The following is a 23,360-nucleotide window of genomic DNA, read 5'->3' on the forward strand; positions in this document are numbered from 1 at the left end:
TCATCGGTTTTCTTTCCTTTTCTGCCTTAAGGGTATATTCACCTGCCTCCCTATACAATTTTTACAGGGTGTTGAGGAGACTTGAAGTGTAACTGTGACTTCAGTTTTGAATCCTCAGACTCAGCAGTGGGTTTTGTGTGACTGTTCCACAATATTTGTGTACCCTTGACAGGGAGCCCTAGCCAGTCTTTGATACCTGGCAAATGTGCTGGTCTGATACTCATGTTTACCAGTGTATTTTTGCCACATTCAAACTTTCCTTTTTTATTTTTAAAAAGGCAGTCAGCTAAAAATGTTTTAAGTGTATAAACACCTGAAGTGGCTCTAGGGACTGTTTTGAAGAACTTTATCTTATGACACGTTAGACAATCTGCTATGAATGGATCCCAAAGACAGGAAAGTAAACATCAGGACAGCTGTAAAATGATATAGTTAATATATATTGAAACCTAGTTCCTCCTCATCTAGATATCTCATTTTAGTCCAAAAACCCGGAGAGATCTCCTTAGGGGTGGTTTTCCTTTCAGGGGGTGATATACTGCCCTCCCTTATGTGTTGTGCTTTCATAATTAAAGGCAGGTTTATCTCTGCCTTTACCTGGAGGTTATGTGGGCAACAGTCTGCTGAGTTATATTCCCGTGTAGGAATCATTTTGGAGGAAATCTGGCCCTTTTTAAGGTCATCCTCCTTGGTATCATTATATGTGTCTTTCCCAGCCAGTCTGTTTCTTAACGTTTCTAGTCTTTCTAAAATTTCAGCTTGGATTGAGGACAGGAATGACCAGAATTGACTTATTAGAGTGTTTTCTTCTGTAGAGAAATTGTCCTTTCACTCGCTCACAGGGCATTGCAAATCATGTAAGGGTGTGCTTTTCCTTTTTAATTTTGGGGTCTCTTGTTTATGATGATCAGACCAGACCTTTTAGGGTTGGTTTTCCTTTTTGGATTTTTTTTGGTCTTTGCTCCAGGGAAGCATTTGATGTTTATGTTTGATGGTTATTTGGAAACTACGTGAACACAACAAAGATGCAGGCTGCTCTCCTTTTAAAAAGCTCAGATAAATTTTGTGTACCTATTTGTTACCAAGGTCTATTGTGTGCCAAGGATATCTAAATTCTGTGCTCAAACGTAAAATAGGTCAGTAAGCTTTTGCGGAGTGGTTGGTTGGTGGGGTGGAGGAGAACAGGAGTCACTTCTGCTTGCATGAAGGTCATTCCTGCTATAGCACCATGCACTACAGTCCCATGCCATTTCAGAGGGTCCTCCTAACCTCAGGAGCAGCTTACTGGGGCACAAGAGGCTACAGCAGTGGGAAAATCCTGCTGCATGAGTGTAGTCTTGTTCTGGCATCTCTGGATGCAGCCCATAATGAATATATTTTTTATTCACAACTTGTTCAATAGGTGTTGTTTATTTCAAACTGAACCTCAGTTGGGGGTGGGTTGGGCACCTGTTGTTGTTGTTGCTGCTGCTGCTGCTTCTGCAGCAAGAAGCAACTGTAGCAACAAGAGAGTTTTATTTACTAATAATAACTTGTATGTATAAAATTGTTATGACTGGAAGTTGTGGTCACAACTATGTAGGGTAAAGAATCACCGCCAGTTAGAGCTCGTAGCAGGTTGTGATTCCAGGTTTTCAGTGAAGAAGTCAATAAACATTTTTTCATGAAGTCAAAACTCAGTTCAAACAAAGTTATGTTCCAAAAATCACAATATGTGTAGAATTTTATGTATGTATATCTTTAGAAGATCAGCAATCTCAGTGGTGTTTTGGTGTGGAAATATTCTTTCAATTCCATCATGAATTGACATGATGAGCTATATTTGTGATTATGTTGATTAAAGGTACAGTTCTTTTTTTAAAAAAAGGTAACTTTACATTTAAAGAATTAATATTGGCTTAATTTTTCTAGTCAAGTTTTGTGCTAACCCTGTTATCTATGATTATAGCTTTATTTGTCATGTACCAAATCAGGAGTAAAAGATTATCTCAAAAAGTGTGTGTGTGTGTGTGTGTGTGTGTGTGTGTGTGAGAGAGAGAGAGAGAGAGAGAGAGAGAGAATATCTTGTCTGCCATACTATGTCACTTTTTTCAGTTCTCCTAATTATTTCTCTCATTTTAGATCTCAACAGTGACATTTCCAGTCTAACCTGGGCATATTTTAGTATTTGAAACTTCTTTTTGATGCTTTGCACATTAATCCAGGGGACTATAACATCCCTGTATATATCTCTTAGGTAGTGTGGAGCCTTTCAACACAGTGCCCAACAGTTGATTTAAAATGCTTATCCATTCTTCTTCACACTCAATTCTAGTCATGTGCATTAAACTGGAAGCCAGTGAATCACACATTTACAAAATTGGATGCTTTTTTGTGTTACTTAGCAATATTGAGGCCATGTGCAATGTATGGCTACATTGCTGTAGCATAGAACAAAACAAGGGTGCTGGTGCATTCAGATAGCAGACAATATATGTGTACTGGATGCATATTTATCTTGATTCAGAACTAGGCACAAAAGGGTAAGTTACAAGGTCCCATATCTTTCTGTATATGGAACAATAAGCTTCTGGCAGCTACTTCTGCCTTTGGCTGATATAAACCCCTGTCTTCTTTAAAAAGAGATACTGCAGCATTTGTCACATATCTTACTCAGAGACCAATATTCTTTGTACTGAAAAATAAATTTTTGCAGATTTGCCATTTGCAAATTAATGTATATTAGTGAATTTTGTTTTATGTGATCACTTTAATAAATGTTCATTAAAAGCAAATTTTATTCAGCCTCAACAGGAGTAATAATGGTCTCTAACTGTTTTAGGACGCATATAGGCTGGACTAAGTGTTCTTCTAATCAGAAGCTCAAGGAAGCTGGAATAGATGGACATTTATGTCCATTCCAGCTGAGCTTTAATGCTCTTTCATTTTCACACCATATTTATTAAATTTATACCCTTCCCTTCCTCCCAAAAGAGCCTAGAATGGCAAACACACATGCAATAAAACAATCAAAACTTTTCCAGTACTAATTCGGACTGGGGAGTATCCCTACATTAAAAGGCTTGTTGACAGCAGAAAGTCTTCTGTAGATGCCCAAAAAGCAATAGAGATGGCACCTGTCTAATATTTAAGGGGCAGGAATTTCAAAGGGGAGGTGCCATAACACTAAAGGCCCAATTCCTATACAGTGGTACCTCAGGTTACAGATGCTTCAGGTTACAGACTCCGCTAACCCAGAAATAGTATCTCGGCTTAAGAACTTTGCTTCAGAATGATAACAGAAATTGTGCAGCGGTGGCGTAGCAGCAGCAGGAGGAGGCCCCATTAGCTAAAGTGGTGCTTCAGGTTAAGAACAGACCTCCAGAACGAATTAAATTCTTAACCCGAGGTACCACTGTATTGTGTGGAAGGGACCTCCTGTTAAGGCAGTTTTTGCAGGATGCCCTCTCCTGCAGAGCTCAATGGTTGAGCATATAATGGGTGATATGATATTTTAGTGTATGCCTGTTCCCAAGCTGTATAGGACCTTATACACTAAAACTAGCACCTTGAACTTAGCTTTGTTGCTAATTGGCAGCCAGTGCAATTCTTTCAGCAGTGGTGTAACATGATGGTGGTGGTGATATCCTGCCCCTTTCGCAGTTGAGGTTCCACATCTTGCACTAGCTGCTGCTTCTGGACCAGCAGAAAGCACATTCCAGCAATCCAACCTGAAGGTGCACGAATGACAGTGTTGACATTTGGATAACATTGTGGTGACATATGGTTGTAACTAAAAAAACATTTGCCTCTGAATAAGAAGTGGCCATGTATAATAGCCATTGATAGACTTACTACCCAATCCTCTTTAAAAGTATATCTAAGTGAGTTGCCATCACAAATCAGGTATGTATTGTGTTACATAACACCAGTCATAAATGTATGATTCTCTTATTAATTGCTTTTCAATCTCTTTTTGTAAACTGTAAACGTCTGATATTTTTACCCTATTCTCATAAAGAACGTGCTGCACTTTGTTGGTCAATTCAATTGTCAGTTTTTGTTTTTATTTTACGAATATGGTATTCTTGTAGAGATGAAGCAACTAGCATATTAAATACAGCTACCCCATATAAATGCATAATGACATTATAATACTTGCAATTTAATTTTTAATCCTACCCCTGCCCGCCAAAAAAATGTGAACACTAAATTTAGCCTTTTCATGGCTGCTGCACACATGAATTGACATTTTCAGTAAGCTTTCTGCTGTGACCTAAGATCTTTCTTGGGTATTCACAATCAATTTAAACCCTTCAGACTCCCGAGGTCTGACTGGAATGCATGAAGGCTTCCACTCTCCCTCCCCTTTGCTAAAGAAAAATTTCCTCCCGCCTAAAATGTGCTTCAATCAAAATGTAGTGTTACATCTTCTCAAACCTTAACCATTTAAATCAGGTTTGAAATCAAGGATATGAGAGGATCTTCAAGCTCTGTTTAAGAGGTGGATCTTATTATTAGTAGCTGTGGTTCAGATGTACTGTTAAACCGTAGAGTGGTACCTCGGGTTACATACGGTTCAGGTTACAAACGCTTCAGGTTACGCACTCCGCTAACCCAGAAATAGTGCTTCAGGTTAAGAACTTTGCTTCAGGATAAGAACAGAAATCGGGCTCTGGCGGTGCGGTGGCAGCAGGAGGCCCCATTAGCTAAAGTGGTGCTTCAGGTTAAGAACAGTTTCAGGTTAAGAACGGACCTCCGGAACGAATTAAGTACTTAACCCGAGGTACCACTATAGTTAAAGCAGACAAAGGGAATGGGGAATTCCCATCTTTTTGAAGCCATCCAAAACAGTTTAACTGACCTGCATTAACAAAGTGGCAATTGGAAGCCAAGCATTATGGCTTGTTGGCAATACTTGCACAGTTTAGCTTACTTGATGTTCCTTGTTAGAATTAGTGTTATAAGTTCTTCCGGGTTGTTTTAATCACTCAGTTGTGTAGCTGCCTGAACCCTCTGATATCAGAACAACTAAGCCCATAGCATCATAGGGACCATGACATCACTCTCTACCATGTCCCATAGTGACCTGTAAAAGGTAAAGGTACCCCTGCCTGTACGGGGCAGTCGTGTCCGACTCTAGGGTTGCATGCTCATCTCGCTCTAGAGGCCGTGAGCCGGCGCCGTCTGAAGACACTTCCGGGTCACGTGGCTAGCGTGACGAAGCTGCTCTGGCGAGCCAGCACCAGCGCCGCACACGAAAACGCCATTTACCTTCCCGCTATAAAGCGGTCCCTATTTATCTACTTGCACTTAAGAGTGCTTTCGAACTGCTAGGTGGGCAGGAGCTGGGACCGAACAACGGGAGCTCACCCTGCTGCGGGGATTCGAACCGCCGACCTGTAGGCCAAAGTAAATTCAGTCATTGGGGTTTCTTTTCTTTTTCTTTTTCTTTAGACTTCTCTTTAAGACCATGCCATTACATTTATCTTCGCTGTATGTGGTGTGTGACTTTAGGAATGTGCATTGTAATTCTGCAAAGATCTGTGGTTGAGCAGGAGTTGCAGAGTGCAGAAAGTTAAACTTGTGTATCCTTCAAGGCCAAGGCCTTAGGGAGACTGCATGATGATGGAGTGTAATGATTTTTAACAGCAGGAGTTTGAGATGATCGCATTATTCACAAGTGATGAAGCCAGATATGCTGATAAAGTCTTTATGCCACACTCTCATGTGTTCTGGATGGGCTGTGAGCTTGGCAGAAGATTCTACCCTGAAGGCATTTTGCAGTTTTTATTATTAATCATATTCAAATCCACACATCCATAAGGACTAGATTGCCACAGTATGACATTACCAATGGTGTATCATTGCAGCAGTATTATAACATAGTAAATAATTTGCGCTACTATCACCTTGTACAATAATATATATTTGTTTTCTTTTTAAACATAAGCTTAGGGTACACATCAAAGTGCAGTTTTTTCTGTGCTTGCTTCTAGTTATTCATTGATGATTTAATTATAAAATCTAGCATGGCTTAAGGAGTTACCCATTTCTGAAGTTTGGCAAGACCATGCACCCAGAAAGGGGATTTTATTTGATGTACAATTGAGAAAATGATTTTGGCTGACTGTAGAGATCAGGGGAGGCAGTCTCTCTGGTGTATAGGCACTGACTTATTTTTAGAATACATGAAAACAGAATGTCTGTGGAGTTCACATGTGAGAAAAGCACTCCACCTAGCACTATATTTGTTTAATTATGCCATTTTTTTAATGTTCTGGAGCTGGAGGTAGTGATGGCGGGAATGGAAGAGTGTGTTTAAAATATAAAAGTGTTCCATAAACATACACCAGAGTTGCAAAGTGTTCATTCTTTTGTAAAATAACAGCATGGGATGAAAGGAGGCTTACTCCTTAAGCTTAAAACAGAATCCAAATTGCCCTTCATCCATTCACAGGAAGGCTGAATAAGGAGTCCCAGGCTGATTAAGTTTGTGAATATCCTCAATATTGTGGTGTGGGGAAGGAGGTACTGATTCAGGCAGGAAGAGAGAAATGTGTGCATTTATCATAACAAACTGCTGGACGATCTCCTATTCTTCTAGAGTAGTTTTCTAACATGCTTAGTATGTTTCCTGAAAATGAATCAAGTGAAGGCAAACTCCAGGACTGAGAGCTGATTCATAATTTACTGTTGTTTGAGCATTTATTCCACACAATCTTTTGAGCTGCATTTTTTGATTAACCTTGGCTGACTTTATTTACAGAGCCATAGGCTTGAAAAGTTACGTGAAATCTTTCCTTATGGTGCCATAGGCTTGAAAGGTCATGTGAAAACAAATTGCTCCTGCTGGGTGTGTTCTGCCTAGATCAGTTGTTTCTACTCAATCACAAAAATTCCCAGAAGCTGCATCTGTAGTCATTTGCAATTTATTTATTAATATGAGGCCAGTTCTTAAATACCAACAAAACAGTATATGATACAATCTAAGATATTAATAACTATTGAAGTCTCTGGACAATTTTTAATTTTATGTTCTGTAGGTTTTGTTCTTTGGTTTCTTTGCAATGAAAATGTGAAAGTTGTTTTCTGTTGTAGACTGTTAACTGTGTTAATTGTCATTTTTAGGGGCTGCTCACTTGACAGAATGTATGCATATGAAAGGAGCTGTGGCTTGATTTGGTCTTTTAAAGATGTCTCTAATTATAATGCAGCATGACTTTTATGTATCCAAGTTGTGTGTAATCCTCATTTTTGGACCCGCAGCAGCCTACACAATCTTTATTCTCGGAAACAGGATTTGCTACGAGTCCTGAACATTTCACCCTCATTAGCTTGTTGCTCAAAGCTCACCAAGTTGTGTTATTGTTGATTTGCATGTGAATACTGTCAGAGAGCTAGTGTATCCATGTTGCTGCTAGCACATTTCAAATCAAACAATTTGTCCCACATACTTGTGCAGCTTTCCATCTTCTTTCCTGGTACTGCACAATCATAGCCTGTTCTTTTCGCTCTACTTCTGAGCTACGCCTGTTTTCTAGATCTGTTTCCTCAGCTGATCCTTTTAGCATTGCTCCAGCTTCTGTACATGCGTGACAACGTGGAGCTTTGATAACTGGCTGCTCAGTGCAGTGCTGGATACCTGATAGGTGACTTCAGAAGAGTGGAGCCTGAAGCAAAGGCTGAATTCAGAAAGCAGAGATTGCGAAAATGCTTTTATCTTCAAATGTATTATCAGAATTTGTTCAGTTTCTAGGCTGCCTTTCACCAATAACGACTCAGGGCAGGTAGTAAATCCAATAAAAGAGAAGCTCAATAAACTTTATGTTTTCACTCATGGAAGCATACAAAACTGGTTAACTTAACAGAGGTGGTGGTGTATCTCCTGCACCTGCTTCCTCCTTCCCTCTTGCTCCCTACCTCATCTGCAGGTAGCTACCTTCCATTCCCTTAAGCAGCTTGCAGTAACAAAATTCCTGTGCTTATTTTAGCAAGATGCCCACAAAATTGTGGGAACATGTATTGCAGCATGGAGCAGAGACAAGAATGTCCCAGCATATATATATATATATATATATATATATATATATATATATACACATACATATATATATGTATATATATATATCCCAAACCTTGGAGAATAATCCTCTTTTCAGGCATTACTCACATGTAAAAACAAGAGAAACGCTAAGCTCGAGGCCCCACATTGCCCTCTGTGAGTTGAATAATGTACTTCTGAAGCACAGTGTCTCCTATACAGGGGTGGAGGGGGCATAGGGGGGCTGTTCCGGGGCAATTGCCCCAGGCACATTTTTCGGGGTGTGTGTGTGTGTGTGCTCACACCGCCCTCCAGGAGCCAGCCCTGTGCCACTTTGCAAGACTGGGATCTGATCACCGCCCTCCAGGAGCCAGCCCTGTGCCACTTTGCAAGACTGGGATCTGATCAGATCCCAATGGCCATCTAGCCCAGCAGTGGCCAAACAGATGCTTGTGGGAAGAACACTATCATGACCTGAGAGGAACAGCACTCTACCCACCTGTGATTCCCAGCAACTGGTATTCTGAGGTATGCTGCTTCTGACAGTGCAGCATGGCTATCACGGCTCGTAGCCATTAATATCCTTTACGAATTTGTCTGATCTGCTTTCAAACCCATCAAAGTTGGTGGCCGTCACTGTGGGAGTGAGTGCCATAGTTAAACTATGCTCTGTGTGAAGAAGTATACTTGCTTTTGTCTGTCCTGCACCTTCCAACATTCATCTTCATTGAAAAGTCTTTCTCTTCTGCCTACTTCTGTGTGAATATGTTTTGAACCCTTAATGGAAAAGTTTGTGTGAATGTATTGTGAGATGCTTGACAGAACCTGATAGCCAGTTCTTACATATTTCAAGTGCAACGAATTTGTTGTTACTCTACAAACTGTATTTGTGTGTGTGTGTTCCTATGCATGCATGTGCATGTGTGCATGTATGTAGTTCTTTTGCTCATTTTAATCTTTGCTTTTCTTTCCCCCCATTTTATCCCTGGTTTCCTTCCTTGCCTGCCTGCATGTAATTATGCACATAATTAAGGCTGGCAAGATAAACACCTACAGCTGCTCCATGGAGGAACCCAGCCAAGACTGACACTATTCCTGTCCTGCATCGTTTGCCAAGGCACTGAGGCTTGGTTGTCAGCATCTATTCCCTCTGTGTATCTACTACTAACCCCAAGCTTCTTACTTAATATGTTGACACACTATGGCTGATAGCAACATTGGGAGTTTTGTCAAGCGCAGCATGGTTGAGCCTTTGTAATTTTTATTAAGAATAGTGGTAATTGCAGCTGCAAGTATAGAGCCACCTTGGCTTACATCTTTTCAGAATGGTCAGTCAACATGCAGAACTTCATGTCCTCAGGTGCAATTTACCCTTGTTTTTGTTTGTTTTTTACCTTCGTCTGTATGCCAGAGACATGGATGGTATCTTGTCAAAAGTTTCCTAATTTATTACAATATATTTTTTATTAATAATAACATGAAACAATACAAACAACAAATACAGTCATGATGTATATAAGGCAGAAAATAATAGCAGCATGCTAAGTTAAATAACCAAGCCCAAAAGATCTATGAGTTATTGGGACGGGGGGAGGGAGGTGTCCTAGGTTCCTCTGGGTGACAGTTAATAAAAGAAATAAACACAAAAACATAAACCAAGCAGCATTGAAAGTATCTTTTTTTTTGTTTCTGCACACATTACTCTACCATGTGCAGAACTAAGTTTATCCATCAAAACCAAGTTCCATGCTGTCTCACACCACTTTTGAATAGTACATCCAGCCACATTTTCCCAATGTAACCGCACCTCCATGTGTGCTGCCAAAAGGAGGTAGTGTATCAGATTCTTCGAAAGCTAATCCCTCTTCCCTTTCAATATCTCTGTGAAGGAGATCAGTAAGGACTGCAAAAAACCTTTCATATCTATTTTCTTGACAGGAAGCTTTTCCTTCCCTAGGATGGAAGAAGTTGTTTTTCATTCTACCTTCCTGAAGAAGATACACCGTGGGGACCCTAGTTTCCAACTATGTGCTCTACTACAGCTGCTATATAAATCTATATTTCTATCTGTCTGCACTATTTATGCTATATACTATAGCTACTGTATGATATACCTGATTGAAATACTGTTGAGAAGACACTGAACTGTATTTTGATCCAGTCTTTCCTGGCCACAAGTTCCCTAACCAAGCTTTCCATTTTCACCTTGAGTAGGGTGGAGGGAATTGGGTCCTTGTTTCTAAGAAAATCTGTTGTGTTGCATTATTTGAAGATGAGATATTTGTAAGATATTCAATCCAAATGTATTATTTTGCAGGTACTGAGCAACAGCCGATAAATGTTGCCCCCTCTTCAGAGTCTTTTACCAACTGGAGAGCTATATTATCACCAACATGGCCTTCTAGAGAACTTGAGTCTTCCTCAGTGGGTGACATTTCAATGAGGCAAGCCTTGGAGAATGCCAATCTGCTTCAGATAATAAAAAGTACTTTAGCAGAGACACGGACGAGAACTATGGACCAAACTAGGTTTTTGCCAAGCCTATATCAAGGCAGTGGCAACAGCGCATCCCAAGAACCTTCTGAGGTATCAGCTGAATCACCAGTGAAGTCTCAAGATGCTGACGAAATGACTATTGTATCAGGTTTGCCTCAAATCAGTGTGTTACCCGCATTGTCCACATCATCACCAGTGACACATTCAACTAATACTGTGTCATCCCAGATAATTCCATATGCAACATCCTCCATTTCAAAAGAAATCACATCGGGATCAGACATAGTTTCAACCTCTCCATTACCACCCCCTTTGCCATTGGTAAAGGAATCACCTCATATCATAATTGTTTCCAATTTGACTGTGCCACCCACCCAAGTGCCTTTGTCCACAGATACAGAAAATTCATTCAGCATAGACACAGTTAATAATTATTTAAATAAAACTTCAGGTAATCCACAGAGTACGCTAGTTCCTGGAAATTCCAGCGCAACAGAATTTGCAGCATCCAGAAAGGATGGCAAAGAGTTTTCTGTTGCCACCTCATTTAGTGATGGCATTGGATTGATTAGTGGTCATTCCACAATACCAGCAGGGACACAATCACACCCAGAAGATAGGAAACTGCACTCTCCTGCCTTGCATGCAATAATATCCAATAAGACTTCTCTCCTATTATCCAGTCACAGAGTGCCATTGAATTCTAGCAGAAATATTTTTTTCTCTGGATTCACTCACAAAGCATCTTTTGTAGCAGAGCTCCCGAGTAAGCCACCAGATGCCATGACACATCATAAGGAGAGTAGCATATATGCAACTGCATCATCTACAGTTCATAAGAACAAGACAGTTCCTTGGATTTCTGCATCAGCACCCCATACCTTAAGTTCTTCACCTGCACAATTTAAAATGATGACTGATTTGCTGTCTGCATCACTTTCAAGTTCTTCCAAAGAGAGAGATTTATTAACAGTATCTGAAAATCCAAGACCTTTTCGTTTGTCTCTCCCAGCAGTGCCAACTGGAGCTATTTCAGAGGCAATAAGCAAAAATAGTGTGATTGCTCCAGCACCCACACCTACTAGTATACCAGCTTTTTATACAGCAGATAAAGTCATTTCCTTAATAAAGGGGACAAATCAAACTTCTAACGCAGCTGGACATCAGGTGGTTTCAGCACCAAATGATAAAGTTGCTTCCGATATTCATTTAACAAATCCTTATGCCACAGAATCAAAAACAGAGATTTCTGATACAGCTTATGAAACCAGTGAAAACACACCTCCCATAGCCTATGAAGCCTTGGTAAGATCATTACAACGTCGGTCATTCACCAAAGATGCTAGTGACACAGTGTTCACAAATGTTGATGTGAATAGATTATTTCCTTATCAGTCACCGGGAACGCAAACCACAAATGTTTCTTTAGAAACCCCTGCCAACGAGCAAATTCTCAAGAGAATTTTGCCATTTGAAAGAACCAGCTCCAATAAATTTTCAGTATCTTTGCCAACTTCTGTTGGAGGCCTTTTGAAATTTCGTTCCACAGCCATGTTTATATCTCCTCCTGATAATTTTAGAAGTTCTCAATTAGCAGATTCTAATGTGGGAAGGCCAATTCTTAGCTTGATAGAAGAGGAGGAGAGAAATATGAAGGTATCCACCACTGCGATGCCCCATGCAGAATATTTATCTCATCTACCTTTAAATGAATCTGATGCTGAAATGCATGAAACCGTACATACAGTTGATACTTCCTTCAGGACTGCTATTTCACCTTTGGACATATACATGTTTCCCTCTTCTACTCCAGCAGCAGAACATTTGGAAAGCCCAGTGCCTGCTTCCCTAGAAGTTTCAAACACTGCTTCAAAAGGCATCTTAGATACTTCAAATGCAGGAAAGATTTTAAAAACCACACCATTAGTTCCTGTGTGGGACCCTGGAAGCTGGTTGTCATCTACTGGCATAAGTATGTCTTCAGGAAAGACAACAACTCAAGTGTCCCGGGTTGCAGAGGACTATGTGAGCCCTACAGCTTTAAGAACAATATATACAGTGGCTCCAGGCCTACAGCAGCAAACAAATTATGTAAATAAACAGATGCCTTCTAGCACAGCCACATCACCCATTAGTACATCTGTAACAGTTCTCCCAAATTCTTCAGTTTCAAGTGGAAGAAATTCTAAGAGCTTCACAGAATTTAACACATACCCATTGACTGTAGAAACATCTTCTGGCCAGTATGCATCCTTTCTAAGTAACCAAAGTGCTCTCTCACAGGGCACAGAAGTCCCATCACTGCAATCCAAGAAGGACACTCGTACACATGGAAATATTTTGGAATATTTTACTGCCAGGAATATGAATGTCACTTCGAGCTTTGGGAAAAAATCCTATCCTGTGTATGAGGACTTCACAGCTGCTAATACGAGGATGTCTACTAGCAGGGATGCATTTTCCTCTATTTTGACAACATATGATCACTTATGGCCTTTTGTTTCTTATGCCAAGTCCCAGACTATGTTGAATCCTCAAACAACTAATTCTGGAAACCTTTTTGCATCAACAGATGCCTTCTATGCAACATCATCTCCCCTATCACTGGCTTCTCAATTCATTGCTAAATTAACTGTTCCAGTAAATAAGGAAATTAGTGCTGTTAGCAGTAAAAAAACAACATATCACAGCCTGGCACATGAATTGCTAAGCTCAACACCAGTATTAAATGTTGAAGAATACATGACTTCAGGAAAACCAACACAGTTCACAAAGGGCCCTGTTTCAGGAGCAAATAATCACTTGAATAAACAGCTAACAAGTACAGGAGGGTGGGACACAAAAGGTACAAGTGATATAGATACAGTTAAAATGCATAATGAAGCCACAAAGATCACTCCATTGCAAACACATACCACTAACACAGCCATCATAACCTCTGTTCATGCATCACAAACACGACTAACTACTCCTTTGTTGCCAAAAACCAACTTTACCCATTCTGTCATTACAGTGTTACCGTCTGTGTCTCCTGGTGTAATACCATCTGTAGCAACTTCAGAAGCAACACCAGTTACAGGAAAATCAGCTCCAACATCACCAATGCTGACTTCATCCTTGTTCTCACTGAGCACTGAAAATTCGCCATCTGTGATGGCATTAAGCACGTTAATATCAACACTAGCAAAAAATAATACTGCCACAAAAATGGCACCAACTTTAAGCCCAGTAGTGACACGTGCAGCCTTTCCAGTTGTATCAACAGATGAGTCTACAACACCTGTGCACTCCACTAGCTCATTTCCAGTCACAAAAACGAGTACAGTTTCAGCCCCCACAACACATGCACCAAGACAAACTGAAACAGCAACACATGACACCAAGAAATCCACAAGTTCAGACACCAGTAAAACATCAACTGCATACCCACTGACAATTACAGCAGCTTTGACATCTATTACAGCATCAGCGAAAACAGCTAGACTTCTCCCTACACCTGCCGAAAATACTTCTGCTGCTACTACAACAGTGTCAACTTCAGCTTTTGCTAATGTGACAACAGTTCTTCCTTTGGAATGCCAGCTCTCCAGAAACCTTCTCATTAAGACAGGTATGAATATGTAGAGGGTTAGTTATCACGAGGCATTGCATTTTCTAATGAAGACATAATATGAATGTCAAGTAGCATTATTATTATTTAAATAGTTTAATAAATGACACCGGATAAATTGCAGCTAATTTGATGGATAGATTCTTTGTTAGTTTTTGCAAATCTGAATGATTGTTGATAGTGGAGTGCATGTGCTGCTACTATAAGTTCATACAGCCCAGTTCAAACTGTGGCCATGTCCTAGTTCCTCCATTACTACCAGGTGGCTGTACCAGTGAGGCCAGAGAATCCAGTGCACCAGAGATCAGTATGTTCCAGCTAGGAAGGGAGCTGTCCAGCAAAGGTGTCACAGAGAGCACAATTTTCTGGCTTGGTAATGGGTAGCCTTCAACTAAGCAGGTTTATTGCTGACTCTGCTGCCCATCCCTGATCTGAACTGCGTGAGAAGTTTCCTCCTCACAAGTAGGAGTAGAGGCCTTGTGCTGTCAAATTGGCTCTTCAGATCATTGGGGCTTCTGCCTCCTCTGTTCCTAGGAATTATTTTGGAAGGTCTGGTACTGATTACGGCACATCGGTTCTCCTGAAGATGTGGATTCCTCAAGCAGGACATCTTCATGAGTGATGGCCTTCGGAGACTTTATGGGGGTGGGGGTGGTATGTCAAATTCTGCTGAAGCCCCATGAACACTGTAGGGGATGTGGCTAGCAACAGGTTTCTTCGTTTCTTCCACAGTTTCCTCCAGTTCTGGGCTCATCTTGATAGGAAACAGTGTGTCTGGACATGCCGCTGTGAAATGCTCTCATATAACTTGCATGTAAATATGTTTAGGATCGCTGCCATGACCTGTTTCCTATATAGTATTGTAGGGGTCTGTATAACACCTTCCTAAAAACGCAGTAATTGCAGTTTTATTTCTTCCCAGCAATAACTGGTAATTGCGTTTTCCTGTACATGATGGACCCACAAGCAGATTTGTCACATCAACTCATAGAATTAATATTACCAATTTACAACACACGTTCTAGTGCCAAGACATTAACTGCAGCCTTTGATATTGCTCTAGATGGAAATATCATGGATGCAGTGGACTTCATTATTGACAATTCCCTAACACTTTCCATGCTGAAATTGTAGTACAGATAGCTGTGTGTGAGACAGGTCACCTACATTTTGCATTTGTACTGTTGGGTGTAGGAGGAAGGAAAGGATAGAGCTAGACCAGGCATCCCCAAACTCCAGATGTTTTGGGACTACAATTCCCATCATCCCTGATCACTGGTCCTGTTAGCTAGCGATGATGGGAGTTGTAGTCCCAAAATATCTGGAGGGCCGAGTTTGGGGATGCCTGAGCTAGACTGATGGAGTTGATGATCTCTGGGTGGGATTAAACTGAGAAGTCGTGTCAGTGGAAGCCCTGCTGAAGAACTTCTGCTTATGAAATGGAGCTTCCCTTGTTGTTTCCCAATGCCCCTGAACTGGCTGAATAGCATGGGGAGGGGTGTGTGTGATTGTTCTGTCTGGAAAGCCAAAATATCTGTCCTGATAGTCCTGACTATCACCTTAGCGTGATGTTGAATTCCTTTCTCTGTCGTGTCACATTAGAAGAAATGTACACATCTCTCGCTAGCCATATCTCTTGCTTTTATAGTCACAAAAATACTAGAAATGTTTGTGACTACTAACTGATGGCGAAGTTGATACAAAATGTAGTGGCTTCTTTCATTAGGGCAACAAAGCAGGGGATTTGTATTGAAGCATTTGTGTAGACTATTCAGTGTGTAATTGAGTTAAGTTGCTTTACATCAGGGATAGCTAATGCAGTGCTTCATGGATGTTGCTGGACTCCAGCTCTCATAGTCTTTGACTATTTGCCATGCTGGCTGGGGCTGATGGCTGATCTGGAGGGTACCACATTGGGTGCTTCTGTTTTAAAGCATATTGGCACATGACCTCAGAAAACCCATGCTTTTCTGTCTGTCCACCCACTCTGTTACCAACACAGTTCCAGTGTATGGATTTATTTTTAGGTACATTGTACAGGGATGCTAATAATGCATACTGAACTTGTTTTTCTTTTCAAATCAACAGGGATGTTGATTTGCTTATTACAATCCACTTTGCAAATTCTTCCAGACTAGTATCTCTGAGTCATATGTGTTAATATGCATCTGTAATGCTAAAATGCTTCCTTAATGTATCTGCAGATAATCCTTTACTGAAAAAAATTGGTATGGTTATGACTCAGTGTGCCCGTGTGGGTTTTAAATAAGTAGCAACCTAACTGTCTTCAGTTCCCAACAATAGCATTTCCTCGGCTTGAAGGTTTTGGTGCTAAGCATAAGTTCACTTCCAGACTGCAGCTGCTTCGTAGAGCCCATGTGAGCAGTCATTAGGCTTTTGAAAAGGATTATTAAGCAAATGAACAGAGGGTGCTTTTTAACTAATGTATAACTTTGCATTCTAGTTTTGTTTCTGAACACAAGAAGACTGCTGCTGAGCGACTCCTTAAAGCAGAATGTCACAAAAGGTCTCACCCAGGCATTGCGACGAGCTTTCAGCCAAAATGTCAATGCTCAAGTAAGCAAATTTAGTCATTTTTTTAAATAATCAAATTAAGAGCAAAGGCCAAGGAGAGAATGGGAATTGTCTCCACTCACTGTCATAATTATTTTTCTGTTGCATTTCAGATTGTATTGTATTCCTAACACCTATGCATACAGATCCATACAAATAACCCATTAGCACTTTTTTCTTTAGAAAGTGGGGGCAATTGACGGAACTGTATTATGGGTAGAATTTTGTCTGAGTGGTGTCTTTCTTTCTTGTTGCCAGTTACTGTGATGCTATCTGTTGGGAGTCAGGAAAATAAATTTAAATACTGAGCACTAAATTCTATAGCCAATCATATAATTCTTGCCATTTTGGCTATAGTATACTGATAACCCAAAGTCATTTCGGATGTTGTTGTTTTTTAAAAAGAAACTAGGGTATTTTTAAAATGTGTGTGTGTGTGTCTGTCTGTCTGTCTGTCTGTGTCTGTGTCTGTGTAAACCCATTTCTCTTCTCCATCCCCATCAGTAGAAATTGGGCTTTTGACAATTTGAAAATCACACATGTGGGACCATTTCTCAAGTGTGACTGAAAGAAATTTCTGCTATCATTATAGTTTTATAGCTTAAGCATTTAAAGGTTTTATAATCTTATAATTCTTTGGGATGGAAAAGAAATTATTTCTAGCTTAGCAGCATGACCCTATGGAAGTTTGCTCAGAATAAGTTCAGTGGGACTTACTCATGAGTAAATGTGCATAGGAATACATCTTAGCTGTTGCATTTTCAACACCTGAGAACTGAAATTGATATACGTAAATGGAAACATTCTATGCTGTCATCTAAACTGAATGTTTGAAAGGATGTGTTCTGTCCCCCGTCCCTTCCCTTCTGGAGAGTATCTATTTGCGTAGGATTAGAATTGTGTGTATTTGACTTGGATTTTTAGAACGCTGGTGGAATGTCTTTCTGTGCCACAGCCTTAAGCTGTATGTGAAAGTATGAGAGCATATAATATTTCTATATGCCATTTACAGTCAGGTTTATGTCACTTGGAAGATAATATTTCTATACTTCTGCCATGAACAAGGAAGAAAAATGACTTTAATATCAATTTTCTTGCCCTGGTTAGGTTTATATTTCTCATTTTTCTTCAGTATACCAGTTACCTGTAGAATTTATTTACTTGAATTTAAGGCTGTCCAGGGCATGAGCTTTTACTTGTTCTGATTGAAAAATGTTGCCATTTTGCAATGATGACAGCCTGTTTTATTGGAAAGTACAGCTCTTTTGAGTGGAATATATAAGAGTGATTCAAATGGGATGTGACTTCTAATTTATTTTAGGTATGATTGTCAGCTATCTTGTGGGAGTTGTCCAATGGCAGCAGGCCTCAAGACATCAGAAATGAGGGAATTGGGAATAGTTTTGTTCTGAACTCAGCTTTTCCACAGCTTATCAAATAGTCTAGGAAGTTCAGTAAATGGCTGCCACTCCTGTTAGTCTATCCTCTAGCATGTATGATATATTAGTTTCTTTGAAGCTCAATATTTATTCTAATATAAAACAATTTTGGCTTTAAAAAATAGGGCGGGGAGGGAGATTTGAGGCACCTTGATCACTGTTTATCTTAATTACATGAAACTAAGAGTTGTCAGGACGTGGGTGGTGCTGTGGTCTAAACTACTGAGCCTAGGACTTGCCGATCAGAAGGTCGGTAGTTCGAATCCCCACGACAGGGTGAGCTCTCGTTGCTTAGTCCCAGCTCCTTCCTACCTAGCAGTTTGAAAGCACATCAAAGGGCAAGTAGATAAATAGGTACCGCTCTGGAAGGAAGTTAAACGGTGTTTCCGTGCGCTGCTCAGGTTTTGCCAGAAGTGGCTTAGTCATGCTGGCCACATGACCCGGAAAAACTGTCTGCGGACAAACGTTGGCTCCCTCGGCCAGTAAAGCAAGATGAGTGCCGCAACCCCAGAGTTGTTCGTGACTGGGCTTAACTGTCAGGGGTCCCTTTACCTTTACCTTTAAGAGTTGTCAGAGGACAAGCACTGATGAAAATAGATCCCTAGTGACTGTAACAGTAACACAATGAAAATACAATTCTTAAGATGTTTAACAACATTAAGTGTACAATTCCAAGGAAATTATATATATTAATTTGTTTTATTTGTAACTCTGTGGTTTACGACACACAGTTACTGCAGTATCCAATGAAATACAGAAATAATGTCCAAAGTCCCTTTCGGGGGCCTAATCTGGCCTGCAGGTCAGTTTAATCTGGTCCTTGTGGCAGTTTATTTCGTAGGGTAAAATCCCAAAAAACCTCAACAACTTCAATCCTAAAAAAAGGTCAAAAAAAGTTTGGACACCACTGCTTAACAGCATTAACTTTTTAACTTGACAAAACTGTGATATCCATGTCTTGCCCACATTTTTTACTGTATCGCCAAATCCTGAATGAATGAAAACACCTTAAAACGGTTTCAGAAGGCCAGCAATGAGGGGGACAGTTTAATTTCTAAAGGGAGGAGTTCGAAAGTTGGGTCGTCATCTTGGAGAAGGTCCTTTTCTGTGCTGCTGCAGAATTTAACTTACCCATAGGAGAAACCAGAAACAGAGCATCTCTCACTGATCTCCAGGCTTGGGTTGGCACATACATGTTTATAGTATAAACATAGAAGAAGATAATGGAGCAGAGGCAAAATGATAATTTCAGGTTTGTTGTTCTTATCTGACAGATAATAAGGCAGGTTGTTGTGGAAAGAAGGAAAGGGTCTTTTATTTGTTGTATATATTTCTCTGTTGGATATCTAAGAGACTTTAGTTGCCAGAGGAAGGGACAATATTTGAGTGGCTTTATTCAGGATTTATTAATGTTCTGGGGCTCAGGTGGTGCGAATATGCTCAAAATATTTCAACTTCTACCACAGAAAAAATTGTAAAGGAGCAACGTATATGTAGGCGCTAAAGCTTATTTAATTCTGCACAGTTGTCTGTTTGGGTGAGGTGGGATTGGGAGAAAGCAGTTCTGTAATCTTCCAAATTAATGAGAGAAAACGTGGGTGAAATTCCTGGTTCTGATGAGAACTGTGGTTGCTGTTCAATCTCACAAAAGATCAAGGAGTCCATCAAGGGCCATGTGTGCTGGTAAGGATGCAGTACGACTGGTGTTGGCTTTACAACTGTTTTGGCACCAGGTGAAAACCTGCCTATTTGTTGAAACGTTTGAAAGTTGGCCATTTTAAAGCTGGTTATTTTAGTCTGCTCCTTTAGTGTGTGTCGTTTTATTTGTTGTGTGCTATATTTCTCTGTGTGGAAATGGGGCAATGTGGTTGTGGTTCTGTTTGTTTCTCATACATTCCCCCCCTCTCCTGGAATGGAAGCTCCTGGGTCCGGTCTCTTGCTTAACTAGGGTATGGTCAAACAATAGAACTAAGTAGCCAGCTTTTAACGTATATGGAAATAGCAAGTTTCATTCCACCAGGGTGCAGAAGCTGATACAAATTTCATTTATATATTACCTAACAAAGAATACTGAAACAACTTACAAAGCCAGGCCAAAGCCAACATCATCCATGTAACTTGGAGTTCTTTCAGAAAATCTTGTTGATGTTTTCAGATTGTTTAGTGAACTATGAGAGAGGTGACCACAAGGCTTGGGACATTCCTGTGTATAAGCCAGCATCAAGGCTAGTTACAACTGATGGGAACAGATATAGAGGTCACAGGTACAAGTGCAGTGGGCACTTTTGATTTTGCACTTGTTCTTTAGCTATTAATTAAACTTTTTTTTCTTTAGTTACTCATCATTTTACATACAGGAATGTTTGTTTGAATTGCATGTGTGTAAATGATTACTATTTAAAAAGTGGGTTAGAATAAATGGTAGATTAGATCAAAGGTTGAGGAACAGTCAACATTATTTGATTTCTATATAATTACTTTGTTGTTGTTGTTATTGAGTCGGACATGACTAAACGACTAAACAAAAACAACAAAATGATTACTATTTAAAAAGTGAGCTAGAATAAATGGTGGATTAGATCAAAGGCTGAGGAATAGTCAATATTATTTGATTTCAATACCACTTAATATATTAAAAATATATCTAAGCAGTATACAGAAAACTGAAGCAACAACAGACAACTGAAACAAAATACTACAAAAATGGGGATGTGGGTGGCGCTGTGGTCTAAACCACTGAGCCTTTTAGGCTTGCCAATCAGAAGGTTCACGGTTTGAATCCATGCAACAGTGGTGAGCTCCCGTTGCTCTGTACCAGCTTCTGCCAACCTAGCAGTTCAAAAGCATACCAGTGCAAGTAGATAAATAGGTACTGCTGTGGCGGGAAGGTAAATGGTGTTTCTGTGTGCTCTGGCTTCTGTCACGGTGTTCTGTTGCGCCAGAAGCGGTTTAGTCATGCTGGCCACATGACCCGGAAATCTGTCTGTGGACAAATGCCTGTTCCTGAAGTGAGATGAGCGCCGTACCCCTTAGTCGCCTTTGACTGGACTTAACCATCCAGGAATCCTTTATCATTATCAGTTCATTTTCCTCCTGACACACCCTCCCTCTCAGCTTCTGGATTCTCACCCAGGGTCCAAACAAACTCAGACCACCCACAAAAGTATCACTCCGAAAAAAGCTCCTGGTCTCTCACTCTAGATATGCTTCTTATGGGCAAGCCCAAGGGAGATGGCACTTCCTCAGGCTGTCCACAGTTGTGTCCCATTCAGCTGCATTCTCCATACCTAGTTCCAGGTACAGCAGGTTTGTTGACTTTCCCAGGGGGTCCAGTGGATGGGAAAAGGACCTCCTTCTACTCACCCCCCCCCCGTCCTTTCCTCCTCCTCCAGCCATCTATGTATGCTTAGTTACTCTTGTGGAGCAGGATTTGCAGGGCTAAGTGTAGGCTGATATTTCACTAGTCATTTATGCAGCTCTCTCTGAGGTTCTCAATTCTCAACTCTAAATAGCCCAGCTTAAATTGATTTGCCTTGAGAAAGAAAGGTATGTGACATTCAGATGCATGCTATTTTTCTGTGTGCTTTTTTCAGGTCGAAGTTCTGGAACAGTCAAACAATGTGACAGTTGGTTACTATGTAACTCACGAGAGTCTGGTTTTTATACCTGCTGTGGTTATCGAGATGTTAATTGCATATGGTGTGAGTAATGCCACCTTGGATATTAAGCAACATGTGCCAAATCTTCATTCTGTTGCTGTCTTAGCCTTGCCATGGGACCCACTGCCAGCTTACCACTTTCAGCTGAAAACAGGCAAGTCATAAACACACAGCTTTGTATAAATCCCTACTGTAAGTGTCCTGGCATCAGCAAAAATATTGTTTGGATTCAACGGGGATGAAATAATCCAAGATGTCACTTGATGAAATAAATCTTAGTTGATTAATTGTAAGAGGTTTAATAAAATTTGCTGAAATTTATGCATGAAATAAGAGGTCTCAAGCGATAGCACACTTTGCCTCTGTATGCATCAAAGCAGGCATCATTTTAGTTGAAGCATTCCTTATTGTGTGAGAGCGAAGAGGGAACAACTCTCTTAAAATGGTGTTTGCCACCTACGGTGTTACTTAGTATATGCATTAATAATGTACTTCTGCTGTCAGATTTCAGTATTTTTCCAGCTGATCATGAGTTTTCAGCCACACACTTATCAATGTGAGCCTTCCCTTCACACTTTATGGCAGGGGTGGGCAACCTGCAGTCCACAGCTTAAGTCCATCAGTGGTCTCCATTTGGCCCATGAGACTGTTGCTCCCAAACCATGCCTACCTGCATCACACCATAAATTATATATGATGTCAGGTATAGGGCAGGTGGAGACACGGTTGCCAGGGCACAAGCGGGAGCCTTAAAAAGCAAGCCCAATCAGGCACTGGGGAAGGAGGCTTGCTCTTGCTGTCAGTCATCTGGGATTGATAATGGAAGGAATTAACTACACCAGAGCTGGTATAGCTAAGGGCCTGTCTTTCGACAAGTTGAGAGAATGAAATGGCTTAAGATCCTTCAGACCCAGTTGCTGGGAACATGCTTTATATGGGCAAACCAGGAATCCACATGGGTGGAAGAATCAACCCATTGTCTGGAATGGACTGAAAAAGGGACAATAGCTTATTATGAAAAGGCTACCACTCCCACCTCCTGCCCTGAGGACCTCTCCCCTCTTTCCTTCATATGCAGGATTGGTCTACCCAAAAGGGAAATAATGTATTTATATTCACTAAACACTTGGCTATTCTTCATCTAGAACTGCAGTTTGTGGGTCAGTCTGACAACATACAGTCATGCAGATTTGTTCAGACCATGGAACAAAGATTGCAGAAAGCATTTCAGGATGCTGAGAGGAAGGTCTTGAACACCAGTAGCAAGTTAACTGTTCAGGTAATATTCTTTAACTTTATTAGTCACCTTTTATGGGTTATGCCTGTAATACTTTGCAAAACTTTTATTAAACATGTTGTTATTGTTATAACTTCAAGCCCAAAATGAAAATATTTTATATTTGTTATTTTGTTAATAGCTCATTGATTCTTATGGCTGCATCTGCCACAACTGCTGTATAAACAACCCCAACATTTATTATCTGCACTTTTTTTTTTTACAGAACCAGACACTAAATTGTAAACCTTACAGATTAAGTTAATTTTATAAACAACATAAT

The 23,360-nt window shown here is 40.4% G+C and overlaps 1 protein-coding gene across 4 annotated transcripts in view; it reads left to right on the forward strand.

Annotated features, from left to right (window-relative positions):
- KIAA1549L (KIAA1549 like) overlaps positions 1–23,360 on the forward strand; it is a 155,418-nt gene that overhangs the window by 52,048 nt on the left and 80,010 nt on the right. For 2 of the 4 annotated variants that reach the window (XM_081906707.1, XM_081906708.1), the window contains exons 2-6: positions 10,341–10,667; positions 13,533–14,129; positions 16,594–16,706; positions 21,736–21,955; positions 22,947–23,080. In XM_081906707.1, the coding sequence (XP_081762833.1) occupies positions 10,341–10,667; positions 13,533–14,129; positions 16,594–16,706; positions 21,736–21,955; positions 22,947–23,080 (1,391 nt within the window). Of the gene's footprint in view, positions 1–10,340; positions 14,130–16,593; positions 16,707–21,735; positions 21,956–22,946; positions 23,081–23,360 lie in introns of all 4 variants that reach the window. The other 2 variants (XM_081906709.1, XM_081906706.1) reach the window with 2 other exon arrangements.

This window comes from Podarcis melisellensis (assembly GCF_964234715.1).
Source record: "Podarcis melisellensis genome assembly, chromosome: 1".
NCBI lineage: Eukaryota > Metazoa > Chordata > Lepidosauria > Squamata > Lacertidae > Podarcis > Podarcis melisellensis.